General features: G+C 48.8%; 1 protein-coding gene across 4 annotated transcripts in view; it reads left to right on the top strand.

The window, feature by feature from the left end:
• LOC119465844 (epithelial splicing regulatory protein 1-like) overlaps positions 1-14,430 on the top strand; it is a 124,131-nt gene that overhangs the window by 86,526 nt on the left and 23,175 nt on the right. For all 4 annotated transcript variants that reach the window (XM_049669538.1, XM_037726336.2, XM_037726328.2 and 1 more), the window contains exons 7-8: positions 11,220-11,395; positions 14,202-14,296. In XM_049669538.1, coding sequence (XP_049525495.1) covers positions 11,220-11,395; positions 14,202-14,296 — 271 coding nt within the window. The remainder of the gene's footprint in view (positions 1-11,219; positions 11,396-14,201; positions 14,297-14,430) is intronic.

The following is a 14,430-nucleotide window of genomic DNA, read 5'->3' as shown; positions in this document are numbered from 1 at the left end:
CTGCAATTCTGGATACCGGACTTGTGCGGAGCGTGTGCCTTTATTCAAAGCGCCGTCCGACAGCGGTCGTCTAGAGCAGTGGCGCCGTGCAAATCTGAGGGCAGACCGAACTCTAATGCCTACCGACCATATCTGCGCCAACCATTTTTCAGAGGATACGATATCGACGGCATATTACGCGGAGCTCGATAAAAAGGGTTCTCACCTTATTTCCAAACTGTCCAAAGAACCTCATACGGTCTAATAAACCTCGAAAGATGCTGCGGAAGAGAGAACCTCCTGCGTGCCACAGCAGTTTGTGCAAATTTTGCTGCATGTACACGATACATACTGGGTGGCTTAACTATCATGCACCAAGATTTTAAAATATGCAAATGTCACGTAGCTGGACAGAACCAAGGTAATGTTGTCTGCCGTCGTTTGAATTCCGCCTAATTACATAATTATTTTCATAATTGATTAATCAACTTTTCTAATGCTATAATTAGATAAAAAGTGTGAATGAGAGAATTGTACAACATGGAAAACTCCCGATACAGCTTTCTGTTGCTCAATACGTGATACATAAAAGTGTTTTCCGAGCGTGAAAGGAACTCGCGAATACACGCAAAATTGTCGCGCAACTGGCCGCTCGAGGCACTTTGCATGTATTGTTTCATGCTCGGAAAAACACTTCTACGTAGCGCGTATTGGTCAATAGAAAGCTGTATCGGGAGTCTTTCATGTTGCTCAACAATTTTCTCATTGACTCTTTTAATCTAATTATAATATTTGAGAAGTTGAATAATTGATTAAGACTTCTTATGTAATTAGGCTGAATGTAAAAAATAATCTGAGTATCTCCAAGGGACGGCAACAACATTACTATATTTCTGTCCAGCCACGTGACATTGTGTATTTTTAAATCTTTGTGCACCGTGTATAATACTGCTGCTTTCTGTGCAGATGTGTGGCTGATTTTCGAATCTGTTCCATCCTGGCTACTGAATTTTTTTTTACAATGCGCGTGCGGTGTATACTACAGGCTTGCATGTTTTTATTCAACATTTCTTCATGCACAATTTTTTTTTCGTATTGTGCCTTTGCAAAAAAAAAATGTCAATGGAATTATTGTGGGGTGGGTGTAAGTGCATGTGTGGACAGGCTGTAGCATGCATTGTCAAACACGCTTACATTGGCATATTCTCATATGCAATTTAAGAAAAAAGAAAGTCACCTTTTTTTTTAGATCTTGCAAGAGCCACTCAGTCCTCAATGAACGAAAGCCAAATTAATAATATACACGGTCTATGTTAAGTGGAATTCAAATAAAAAAAGGCATTTGCTCAGGTTTTCATCAGTAAACTGTATTAGTGATGCTGTAATTCAAGATAAGACGCCTGCCTTCGTCCCGCCTAATAAATTCACATTTGAAAGAGTTTTTACATAGCTGATGTGCATTCTCATCTTAAGTTCTAGCCATGAACAGCCACTTTGCTCTAGTGCGTTGCATATCGCAAGCTTGCGCCGTTTCATTTGTTAATTTATATCGCGGCCGCACTGAATTCGTGCAACGATGCTTGAACGGTTTTCTGAGTGTGAATGGAAGCAGTGATAAGCATGAAATACAACATTTCCGGTGCAGTCACTATTTTCTTCTGATCAAGGGGTAGCACGTGGGCTAACGCTTTTATTTTTTTATGCTTGTATGAACGGCTAAACAGGACGAAACAAATTGTGCGAGCGAGCGTAACTTGAGGGGGCTTTGAGTGCTGCCCGATGGATCCGTGTTCACGTCATTCACGCCCTGCACAAGGAACCTTCATGTTAGCGAAACATTAAGCCTGGTATACTTATCCTTTAATCTGAAATAACAAATTTCCTTCGAGATTTGAGTTTTACTCACTCCACTATGAACGAAAATTTTGCGGAAGCAGAGCAATGTCAAGCCGCCGGCGCTGCTAAACTGGGACCGCTGACCGCGGCGCCATCTATCGGCTCGCAGCAGAGCTACTCGGTGCGCCCGCGCGCAGGCGAACATAATCTGGACGCTCGCGCGCGCGCAGTGTCAACACCTAAGTGTTCTTACACCGTGGTTACGACGCTCGCTTTGAGACCGGGGGTACGCGGTTTCGAATCTCGTTTTGGTTGGAAGCTTTTTTTTTTCTTGGGATCACCATTTTCTTTTTTTCCTCTCTGTTTGGCGGCGCGGTCGGTTGAGCCCCGGTGCCGCGGCGGAAGCCGCGGTGCCAGGCGCCGACGCGAAGCGGCGGTCGTTGGGGTGTTGCGGAGCGCAGCGTAGCTACACCCCAAATAAAAAAAATACTGCTGCAGTCAGGTAGACTGCTCCCTCCCTGATAGTGAGATTATATTTCGATCATCAAAACAGTGATGCGTTATTTAGGAATACCATCGATCCCTTAACAGGAGCCACAGTTGTGCCTTGTCACCACCATCCCAGCGTGTTCTCCGTTCCAGCGGCGGTGGCTAGAAACATGGTACGCGCGAGCGGCGCATGGCGGCGCCAGCGGTCGAGAAATTGGCTTGGGCGCAAATAGAAACACGCGGCCCGGCGTCCACGTGATTTGATGGGATTCTTGCAGCCTCGGGTCTAGAATCTGAGCCGCAACCAGCGGTGTTCGTCCGTTGGTAAAGTTATCTTGTCTGCTAAATTGTGTGTACGTACGGGCTCAGTTCTGTCGTCTAGCGCTCAGAGTGCGCCCTTTGTGACACCTAGCACGGAACTATTCGTTACTATTTGTTGTTGTGGTGCCCACTGATACAATTTGGTGTCAAAGAGTTTTATTGAAGAGCGACGCATAGCCAGTGGCACATGGCCTAGTGGACTCAGTGGCACACAAGTTGCACATACCCAAGTTGGCCTCATAAAGGTTGATTGAAAAGCGGCACATACTGTACAGTGGCCACAGTAGCGCATACTCAGGGGACAAGGGACACATACCCTCTGACCCATACCCAATGGCCCCAGTTGCACAGTGGCACGTACCGAAGTCGCCGTCAAGGAGCTTCATTGAAGAGCGACTGTCAGAGACCCCGTGAACGAGGCGCCAACGCCGGACCAAATTCCAAATCCGACTTATCAGCTTCCGAAAATAATCCCACGAAAGCAAGGAGAATTAGTAATGGGCCCTCTGGTGCGCTAGCGAACGCCGGTTGCTGTCCAAAGACCGAGTCAGAGCCCAGAGTTGTCAAAACACAACAGAATATATTGTTCACACAAGGCAGTTACACACACACTTACACACTTAGGCATAGACACAACACAATACAAATTAGATGGGTATCCACAAAACACAGGAAAATAATTAACGCAAGCACTAAGAGTCCAACACGTTAAGTACAAAGTGAATAGGAACACTAAGTGTCCAATCGTATTCACCCGTGTTGGTCTTGGAGTCAGACGATCTCGGCGTAGCTCAGGGCAAATCTCGAAGAAGGAACTTCTTCCGGAAATGCAGACGCTCGATGAACTCGTCGACTAGCTTGCCGGGGAGTCCCCTTCTTCCGCAGACGCTCGGTCTTCACGTTACATCACTTCACCGGTGCGGACTGGTCCCCCTCTCGCACGGCGGTTTATATAGTCCCGCCGGGGGTCCTCGAGCTTTCCTATCGGAGTCGGGAGAGTAGCATGGCCAAAGCCTGCGAATCTTCTCGTCTTTTCTCGAACCTTCGACCGCCGCCGCCGTAGCGTCGTCTAGGTGATGACTCATCCTGTTCGCGCACGCTCACGCTGTAGTAATCTCTCTCTAGACTCGCCGGGAGAGCTCGGCGCCCGCGCTCTCTCTCTGGTCACCGTCGCTTCGTCTATGTTCTAGACGTCTAGACGCCGTTGGTCGCGTCGCTGTTTGAGGCGTATGCTCTCTCCTCCTCTGTTGAAGCTGCCGCGGTGCGGGCGTGCTTCTTTCGCTGGCTTGCGTGACACGTAGCGCGCGCTTTGATTACGCGCTCTTTTGTGACAGCGACACATGCCCACTAGCACACACACGGTTGGCATCAAAGAGGTTCGTTGAGAGAGAGTGAGGGAGAGAACAAGGAGAGGAAAGGCAGGGAGGTCAACCAGACGAGCGTCCGCTTTGCTACTCTACACTTGGGGTAAGGCAAATGGGGAATAGAAAGAGGGAGAGATCGAGTACTAAGTGCACGTGGGATGATGCACAGGGACACTGTAAGCGGTCTCTTAGACCGGTGCACTTCAAGTAGTGTACTAGTGCACGGATCGCTTTTTGTGCTAGTGACGGGTGTAGCCACGGTCCGAGTATTTTTGACTCAGAGAACGCTCTCCAGTTCAGTCGGTTTAAAGTTGTCCTGAGAGAGAGGCGTTGTGCGTCGTATCGAGGACAGGTACACAATAGGTGCTCGATGGTTTCCTGGCACCTGCAGGAGTCGCACATCGGGCAATCAGCTATTCCCATACGATAGCAGTAAGTGTGGTGAACGCCACTCCCAGCCACAAGCGGCACAGCAAGATTCCTTCGCCGCGGGAAAGGCTAGATGGAAGTTGTAGCCGTAGCAAGGGTTCCAGCTTATGCAATCGGCAATTGAAGGCACTTGAACTCCATAAAGCTTGTGACCTTTTGCGTGCAAGCAGGCCAAGTTCCCTGGCAGTGTCCACCCTCGCCAAAGGTATTGGACGCGTATGGGTGTCGTCGTGGGCAGGCAGGGCTGCCCTGTCAGCACAGTGATTTCCGACGATGCCACAGTGAGAAGGAATCCACTGAAAGATTATCTTCTTCTTCTTTCTGGGGTTTTACGTGCCAAAACCAGTTCTGATTATGAGGCACGCCGTAGTGGAGGGCTCCGGATTAATTTTGACCACCTGGGGTTCTTTAACGTGCACTACAACGCAAGCACACGGGCGTTTTTGCAGCCGCATTTCGCCTCCATCGATATGCGGCTGCCGGGGCCGGGATTCGATCCCGCGACCTCGTGCTCAGCAGCGCAACGCCTTAGCTGACTGAGCCACCCCGGCGGGTACTGAAAGATTATGTCGTGCCCTATTTCCAGAGCATGGTGGTGTACTTCCCTGATGTCGGATATCATCTGCTCGCAAGTTCTGTGATGTAAGGCAGACTTGATACTGTGAAGAGCGGCACATACCCAGTGGCTCATATTTTTAGACTTCGCTATCTACGGGATCGGCCCAGGGAAACGGCTAGACACAATAAATCGCCATAAGTTCCTCCCAAAAAGCTTTAAAACCTCACGTGGTCAAAAAGATAATCTGCAGGCGAGACCGTTGAACCTTGTATTCATTATTATTATTATTATTATTATTATTATTATTATTATTATTACTTCCATGTAGATGAAATAAAATTGTCGTCCACCACACTGTTACACCAAACTACAAAAGAAACCCATATATATATATATATATATATATATATATATATATATATATATATATATATATATATATATATATATATATATATAGATTCCGTGCGCGCTTAGGAGCCTCTCCTGCTTTCTTGACTTATGGCTGACTGTGGAGAGAGGTGTTGAAGAAAGGAAAGAAGACAAACGTCCGGTTAGTTACGCTGCACCGGGGGAAGGGATAAATGGTGGAAAAAGAAAGAAAGAAGGGAAGAGAGAGAGCACTCCGTCTCACCAACTTCGTGCAGTTAAGGCTCGTGTCAGCTAATCGGTAACGAAACCCGGCTGTGTGTACCTGAAGACAGAGTACGGCTCGCCCACTGTCCTCTGCTAATACTTCCGTGGAGCTTCTATTCAGTCGCCGTCGCGCGGAAGGGCATCACAGGTGGACATTAGCGAAGCGCTTTTTATAATCCTCTCTTCTGGGCTGGCGCGACCCGTACCCTTTGCTGCACTGCACGGACTTCGAGAGGCGAAGTGTAGGTGCGCGCACACGCGAAGGTGCGCACCAAGTCTATAAAGGGTCGCGGAAACTGCAGCAACCATCGCGTTGTTTACCGCGCTTCGTTAAAGGAACGCCAGGTCAGATTGAGTTCGATATCGGTGCTATCGGCCGCGCAAGTTCTCATGCCAACACACGCGCTCGCAGCCAGATAGCGCACAAACAGGTGCTACGGCGCTGCGGTAACCAGCGCTAGTATAATCTGAGAGTATACGTAAAGACCTGTACAAAAAATGTCGCAGTTTCGCCCGAAAGGTGAAGCATCAATTGCGATAGCAAATTGGTAGAGAGCTATTCGGAGTAGGGATAGTAGTTTTGTCGGCTGCATAAACTTGGACACATTCTCTTTCTAACTGAATTGACAAGCGTGGTGTCATTGCGCACAAGCAAACATGAATCGACCACACTGAATGACCACAGACAACGACTGTCAAAACCCTGGCAGCAAGCGCAAAATCGTGCGGTCTATCGCTTCAACGGAAACTGAGCGGCGAATGCACAGCGCATACAAAGGTCAGAGCCGTGTGGAGATAAGAGACGGTGCGGGCGACCGCCTCCACAGCCAGTGCAAGCGTATTTGTTGGCAGAGTAGAAGTTTCTCCCCCCCCCCTCCCTCCCGCGCTGCCTTCCCGCTTTTTTGCTTTCGCGTGGGAGATTGCGTTGCCAGTTCCCCTTGCGCTCGGTTGCAAGATACGCATTTGGTGCCGTAGCACAGCGTCGCCCCGCCTCCCTCCCCCCCATACCCCCACGGCTTTTCGCGCGACGGTCGCGTTGGCTCTCCGTGATAGCGCGCGTCCCCCGCGCACTTTCACTCGCGCATACGGCGCGCGGCGACGATTTTATCGCCCTTGGAATCTACACGGAACCTCACGGCGACGACGACGGCGACGCCGACGGCAGAAATCCGGTTGAAGTGTCCATATAATTATATCGCAATAATATTTAAGGACGGCCGCCATACGGGTTTTATACCCACTCTGCCTATACCAGTTCACTAGCATGTGAACTTGTGCCGCTAATCAGAATACTGCCGGGAAACTTCATATCGATCGGGCCCGGTGACCTTGCACAGGCGCTGCAGTGTCGCGAAAAACAGTTAGTTGGCCCCATACACAGTTCGCTCAACTGAATTTGGGTTGAATACAACTCCTCGCGGGGATGATTATAATTATTTGGTATGTATACACATATGCACACAAGGACAAGAAGGAAATAGGGAGGGAGCAAGCTGACAACTAGCTGCCACCGAGAGGGGCGCAACACCTGCCTACTCTTTCAGGAGGAGGGAGTAGAGGAAATGAAAATAGGGTGAAATAAAAGAGGAAGTAAAGAAATGACGAAGACATAGACAGAACAAAACAAAACACAAATAATGTCTATAAACGGGAGGCCAAGTCAGTATCCTTCAGAAATGTTAGGGCTCGATGGGCCTGATCACGTCTAGCAGCTCACCCCCTTGGAAACAGGCAAGGAGAATTTTAGCGACTTCGTTCAAGAGAAGCTTTAGTGTATATAGGAAAATAAATGGCAGATGAGAGAAGGAGAAGGATGGTGGTGGCAATGGAGGCGAAGTGCTTGAAGATGGAACGAGGTTCTGCCGGCAGTGCTCAGATATTTACGTTGGCAGCTTCTCGCTTTCCTGGGCTCCCTGACCAAGGAGTCGTACTATGCACACACGTATTGAAACATAGAAAAGCAGCCACAGGCAATGAGAAATTCCAGGAGGCGGCTCTGTCACGCTTTCACGCAAAACCCGCCGTATACCAAATACGTACATTCGGTAGGACGGGCAGCATGCTCACTCGGCGCTTCGCGTGCGTCCATTGCTGCAGACCGCGCTTGAGCAGTCGCTCTGAGTGATGCCGAAGAGGCATACCGAGAAAACGCTTGCGAATAATCGCTGTTCGCACGCTTCTGTGGTTGATTCGGCATCTCCGAGGAAGGAGAAAAGCCCCGAAATTCAATGTCACGTTACTCTCTCCTTTCGTTTCCCGTTTCCATACATGTCTGGGAGCTTGCGGAAAATGCGGTCACTACTTCAGCGCTTGTGTTGCTAGCGTACGATTCTAGACGCCTTCGCTCGAGTCTGCCGATATAACAAGTTCGTGCGCGTGCATTGGTTTGTTATCAGCATGCACGATACCGGCTCAGGAGAGCTTCAACACAGCAGATCTCTCCGCTGTTCATCTGAAGGAGAAAGAACTCCCGATACTGTGATCAACAGCGACTCTTAGAAAGCTCCACCCTGTGCAGATTCTTCTTCTCTTTTCTTTTTCTGCTTCTTCGCATGGCCGCCGAGGAGCCATTTTGAGGGTCCTTGATCTTTGTGGATCATCTTCTGTCAGCGTTTTGAACAGCGCTGCCTATCAAGCCGGCCGTCAGCAGGGGCAGGCGGAGGAAAAAAAAAAATACAGCATCGCAGACGGCACAACAGAAAAGCGCGCGCTTATCGCTGCATCCTTCCCCGCTCTGACCGCAGAAAATTTTTTTTCTCTCTCTCTTTCTCGCTGGCTATCGCACTTGGAAGGCGTCCGCGCGTGATATAGACCTCTCCGCCGACCGGGAGATTCGCGAGAGCAGACTGCGGACTTGGGCGCTGGACAGCGGAGCCGACGCGTCGCAGTCTCACGCGCCGAGGGGCGGACCAGCTGGATAAGCGTGTTCGCCGAGGTCGCTGCGACGTGGCCCCCACCAGGCCGGCTTTGGGCCCTCGACCCAAAGGTTGGCATCCTGTTCGCGCCACGATCGGCGCCCGGATATGCCGTTCCCGCAAAGGTTGGACCGCATCGATTCTCGCGCCGCCGATTCGATCCCAAGCCGACGCGCTGTATACCAGTGAAAGCGGAAAGCCCTCCGGCCACGTCGCGTTCTCCCGCATGATTTTCTGGACGATCGAAAAACGCGTCGGGTGCTGTGAGAGCGTCACAGGTGAGAACTCGATAAGAAACGCGTGCCAGAACAGGAAAAAAAAAAAAAAAAAAGCGACGCTGGGGGCAAACTCGTCATCCGAACAGTCTGGCAGAAATGGAGAGTCCTGGCTGCAGGGCAAACGCCTTGAAAACGTAGAAACCACGCCTGCGACCGCTACAATTCCACGTGCTCCGCAACCCGGGTCGACTGACGTGCCATCGTGGAAAGCGACGAACCCGTGAAAGTCAAAACGGCCGCGTGGTTCTCCGGTGGCTGCGTGTGGACGGGGACTTTCAGTGCAGGTCCTCCCCAGCGCGTAGATAGGGAGCCGGTGTGTTTGTGTGTATTGCAGAATTGCGTCTCGTCGCGGCGAGACACCGTGCAGTCAAGGCCGGACGCGGCGAGCCTTCCATGCAGTGTTTAGCGCGCTAAACGACGGCAGCTGTTTTTCGCAGCCTACTTAGCCGACTACACTCAGAAGGCTTATAGATAAGACTCCGTGGATTAGTTGTTACCTAACTACTGCCGTCGTGTTCAGGCTTACATACGAGTTGGAAAGCAAAAGTTAATTTTCTCGTTCGTAGTCTCAACAGTTTTTTTTTTTTTTTCTGCTTGTGATCCTATGACATTCCGGATAACTGTATTCTTCAGCGTTACCCAACTTATCGATTTGTGGGTATCCCCGAAATCTATTTTCTACATAAAAAAACTGCATTTATCTATTCCCCCCCCCCCCCCCTCCCCACTCTTCGTGATTTGGCTGCCGCCTTGGAGTCCACTACTTGAACTTATACGAAATAAATTCAAGTAGTGAATCCTATTGAATTGTGCCTGTTGCTCCGTTTTTACACGGGCTTGCCAGCGCTATTCTGAAAGCTTTATGGTAATGCAGTCAAAATTTCATGCGATAACACATCGACAGGGCCAATTGTATGTCTGTATGTCGGCTTATCGAGTAGTGCCGTTTAAGCTCCTAGATATGGTTATCTTTTTTTAATGCTTTTTATGTGCGCGTGCGTGCGTGAGTTTTCTGCATTGCGAACATTGTCTCGCACGCCACACAGCAATTACTCAACGTCGTGGAAGGAAGAGTCTCAAGTACGATACCTTTGCAGATGTGCTATCGCGCTCGGTGTGAGCTACAACGCGCGAACGCGCTGTCGCGTTGTAGCTCATACTAAGCGCGATAGTACTATACGTAACTTTGTGAGCATAATGAGAACAACTCAGTGTACTCTGGCTGCGCCGGTTGAGGATTTGTCTTCCACAATTTCGCCTTTACATTTCGCCTTGGCACCAACCGAGGCCTGTATCCCTGTCGCACTACTGTCAAATACCACTGCAACGATTATGAAAACTTGCGAACCCTGTAGGCCCCTTTGCGCGAGCTCGCAGATTTCAACGGTCTTTGGTTTAAGTGGTCTTAGAAAGTGTGCTTGGGACAGGGTTATTAAGCGTATTGCTGGCCGCTAGCAGTTACTATTCATAATCGATTGATTAATGGGTTTTAGTGGTGCAAGGGCCAGATCCGGTCAAAGAGCGCCACGTTCGACATTTATTCATTCTCGAATACATGTCGCGCAGTGTGGTCTGAATTCGCAAGTTTGTCTCTTGGCGTAGCCATGTGCTTTAATCTGTGTCGTACGAAGTTTGAAACAAGCACGCTGCCCGTTAGTTTCGCATGCGGTTCAGGAGAACGCAACGAGGGAAACGTTTGGCGATCGATTGTTACATTAAAGCGGAGTTGGTCAATCGCTCTTAATTCGCCTCCACCGTCTGTTGTTTTACCTCACCCGTGATTCTCGTTGCGGGACAGGCTCTGCGTTGTGCCCTAACGTGGAGTGCAACAACGTGTGGGACAGGCATGTCTATAGCTGTGAAAAACTTATTAGGGAGTTGCAGAACCGTTTACGCTGCAAAGCGTTATACGTCACTGGTTTCAGAAGCTCAGCTTAAAATTTGTTAAAAGTTAATGGTTATCAAAGATTGCCCTGTAGTATGTATGCTAAGGGTAAAATGGGATACGCGCAAGTACTGTTTTAGACTAGTTTTACTGCACGCGGAGACTGTAAGTCACGTGAAACTCTGGTGACCAATAAAGTTACACTTCAGTTACAAGGACTTTATGTTCCACCCGAGTGACGCGCGTCGAAATCTGAGGAAAAGGGCGCCTCTTGCAATCCATGGAATGCGGCCGGCGCTTTCGCCGGCCAAGAAGCGATTGGCCACCGGAACGCCGTAAGTTAAGCTCAGCCAGCGCTGTCAGTTGGAACTAAGCGTGCGTACCCATCGGAGTAATATATACGTATTACGACAGCGGCGCAACCTCACGCCGCCTTCGCGTAATGCCGCGACGTGCTGCTAATCTTGCGAGAGAGAGAGAGAGAGAGATTGCGCGGCGTGTAAACGCGTGCTCCTTCCCTCCCTGCAGGGGAGGCGTGGCGCTCTGCCTGAGTCCACAGGGTCGGCGAAACGGGGAGGCGCTGGTCCGCTTCGAGAACAGCGAGCATCGAGACATGGCGCTCAAGAGGCACAAGCACCACATCGGCCAGCGGTACATCGAAGTGTACCGCGCCACGGGCGAGGACTTCGTCAACGTCGCCGGAGGTGAGCGTGCATCCCCGATTACTTGACGCACATCCTATACTAGCGTTGTTGTTGATGCCTTGGAGTGAGTTTTCAGTCGGCGTAGAATCTAGAAAAACCATTGCTAATTGATTAATTACTGTACTAAATAAATATTAACTCGTGTAGCAATTCTTTTTGTTCTTTACAAATGAGGTCTTCATGGCCAGAACCAAAGGTGAACAAGGAGTTCGAATTTTCCTTGATGCGGAACTGCGTTTGTGCATTACAGCGTTGTAAGCACGCGGCTTCCTTTCAAAATCTGGAGCCCGCACTCCGATTATTGTGGTTGATCACCTTGCGCCGCAGCCTTCCGCGCGTGCATCCATGCAGTTGACCCGGCCGCCGTGATTACGAGTCTCTCGGAAACTCTTGCGCCTGCCCAAGGCGCCTGGTCATGGGTTGGTCAAGGGCGTACACGCGCGATACCGCGAGGAAGCAGCATCGGTCGTTTTCTTTTTTTCTTTTACCCCAGTCTTTGCATTGTCTCTGGCCAAAGTTTTACGAATGACCGCGACGATTGTGCTCCTGCATGCGTGGCTGGATGGAGAGCCGGCCGGTATACGCAGAAGCATGCGCGCGGCAGATAATGCACCTTGCCCGACGATTGCTGCTTCCACTACAAAGATAAAACCCCGGAGAACCGAGAGTTACGCCTCTTACTCGTCGAATATCTGCAAAAATGCTTTTTCGCCGTCTCTCCAGACCTGTATAAGCGCAAGCACTTTTCGCTTAAACAAAGCTAATTTAATTACTGCATGCTGGGTATGCTTGTAGGGGAATATCAAGGCCCGTACTCCGAAAAACGTTCTTATGCCTATGCGTAAGAGCGTTTTTGTGAATACGGGTCCTATTTGCAGGAGTAGGTGGCAGCCAATCGTGACGTTGGACATACTATTGACGAAGGCGCGGCCGGCCAGTGACAAACAGCAATTACGAACGGAAAGCTATATCTATGCGAATTCAGCCCCAGGTTCGCGCGTTGCACACAGCTGGCTAAACATTATATGCCTTCCGATGGGGACGAAATGCAAAAACGCTCGCGTATACTTAGACGTAGGTGCACGTTAATGAACCCCTATAGGGGGTCAAAATTGGTACGGAGTCCCCCACTGCTGCGTGAAGCATAATCACATCGACGCTTTTGGCGCGTAAAACCGCAGAAGGTATTTATAAAATGGCACATTTTTCTTCGGGTATCGTAATAACGTTTTCTTCTCGTCCAATAGTCGTGTACGGCTTGCTGTGTGCACTATTTCAGTCGCGACAAGTAGTGATTTTTACCTTAGCTCATTGTTGAACTCAGCGGGTACAATAGACGAAGCTTGGACACAGGCAAAGGGAACAAACGAGACCTGACTCGCAATTCGGCTTATTTTGGAATAACATCGTATACTTATAATATGCACGACCACAATGGACATGCGTAGAACAGAGCTTAATCATTCAGCGAAGGTTTAAAAAAAAAATAAAAGACTACTACGCAGGTCGCGTGGTACTTGGGAAAGGAATTCTTTTTCCTGACAATATAACATGCGGTTCACTGACACACATATCAGTGCGCTCTTTATTATGAAAAGCCTCTATGATTTCGCGCGCTAGTTTTGTCTTCACGTGAAAGCAAAATTTGCAGCTGGTTGCGAGTTTACCCGAATTTACTGAGACGCAGAAACTTCGATCATAGCTGCCGTCGCTGCGATTTCTAGGGGTGTGCTAATATTCGAGTACGGATCGAATAGTACTCGGTACTCGATTCGTATTCGATTCGAGAATTCGCTATCCGGAATTGTCGATTATTCGTTTCTGTTCGAATATCAGGGATGACAACACCGACTGCAATCTCGAGGGAGAGGATCCATGTGAGTGACGAGTGTTCCGATTGATTCTGCTGTATAGGAGAGCCACGGTGTTACGCGCAGTTTCTGCGCGAATGCGCGGGGCAAATAACATCCGCTCAATAATATCTTGCCATTTAATAGTAATTTCTCACATTTAGGCAGCCTTTATACGAGCGTGTCTCGATTTAGGCAATGCAATTTCTTATTTGGCCAGTATCACAGTGTTTGCATCCCTTTAAAACAATGTTTGGTGTTGTGCCACACTTCTTTCCTTCAACAAACAAAGCACTCACGTGCATCTGGCGACGTGCTTTTCCCTTGTTTCGTTGCTCTCATTATGATGGTGCATCAGATAACTTTTTTGTTTACCTACCATATACAGTAACTCTACTTTTACCGCCGGGATTTCATCCCGCGACCTCGTGCTTTGCAGCGCAACACATGCATAGCCGCTAAGCCACCGCGGCGGGTGGCTTAGATTTGGAAATCTCACTATTCGAGCACCCCTAGTTTTAAAGCATTGCGTCCCGCCGGTTTGTGCATGTTTTCTGCGCGGACAAGCATTTTGATCTGTTAATTTTACCTGAGGAAAGATAAACTGGTAGCACTTTTTCTGAACGTGAGCTTATTATTATTATTATTATTATTATTATTATTATTATTATTATTATTATTATTATTATTATTATTATTATTATTATTATTATTATTATTGGAATTCAAGGCGATAATGGTCCACTCAACCGGAAAACAACAACCAATTTTGAACCAATAGCTATACTGAACGAAGTGACGGTTGTGATTAATTGCACGGCTGGTCGTAACAAGTGAAGTGGAACGCACACTCGTTCCCCGCATTGTGCGAAAAACCAGTCGAGAAAGCCGTTCTTATTTATTTATTTTTGTTGTTTATCTATTTTTATTTCTTTTTGCATTCTGTATACCTCTAGGTAACAACAACGAAGCGCATTCCTTCCTGTCTCGAGGGGGACAAGTGATTGTGCGCATGCGTGGTCTACCTTACGACTGCACCGCTAAACAAGTGGTAAGACGACAATATTTTGTTTTCTATCGGATTTTGATTCCGCGAGCTCACCACTTTTGTCGGAAAGGACAATAGAAAGAGGACACACACAGAGTTGTGTGTGTCCCATTTCTGTAGTCACTGTTCTGACGCGC

This window comes from Dermacentor silvarum, chromosome 1 (assembly GCF_013339745.2).
Source record: "Dermacentor silvarum isolate Dsil-2018 chromosome 1, BIME_Dsil_1.4, whole genome shotgun sequence".
Lineage (NCBI taxonomy): Eukaryota > Metazoa > Arthropoda > Arachnida > Ixodida > Ixodidae > Dermacentor > Dermacentor silvarum.
Note: the sequence above shows the minus strand (reverse complement) of the source record. Positions and strands in the feature narration are given on the sequence as shown.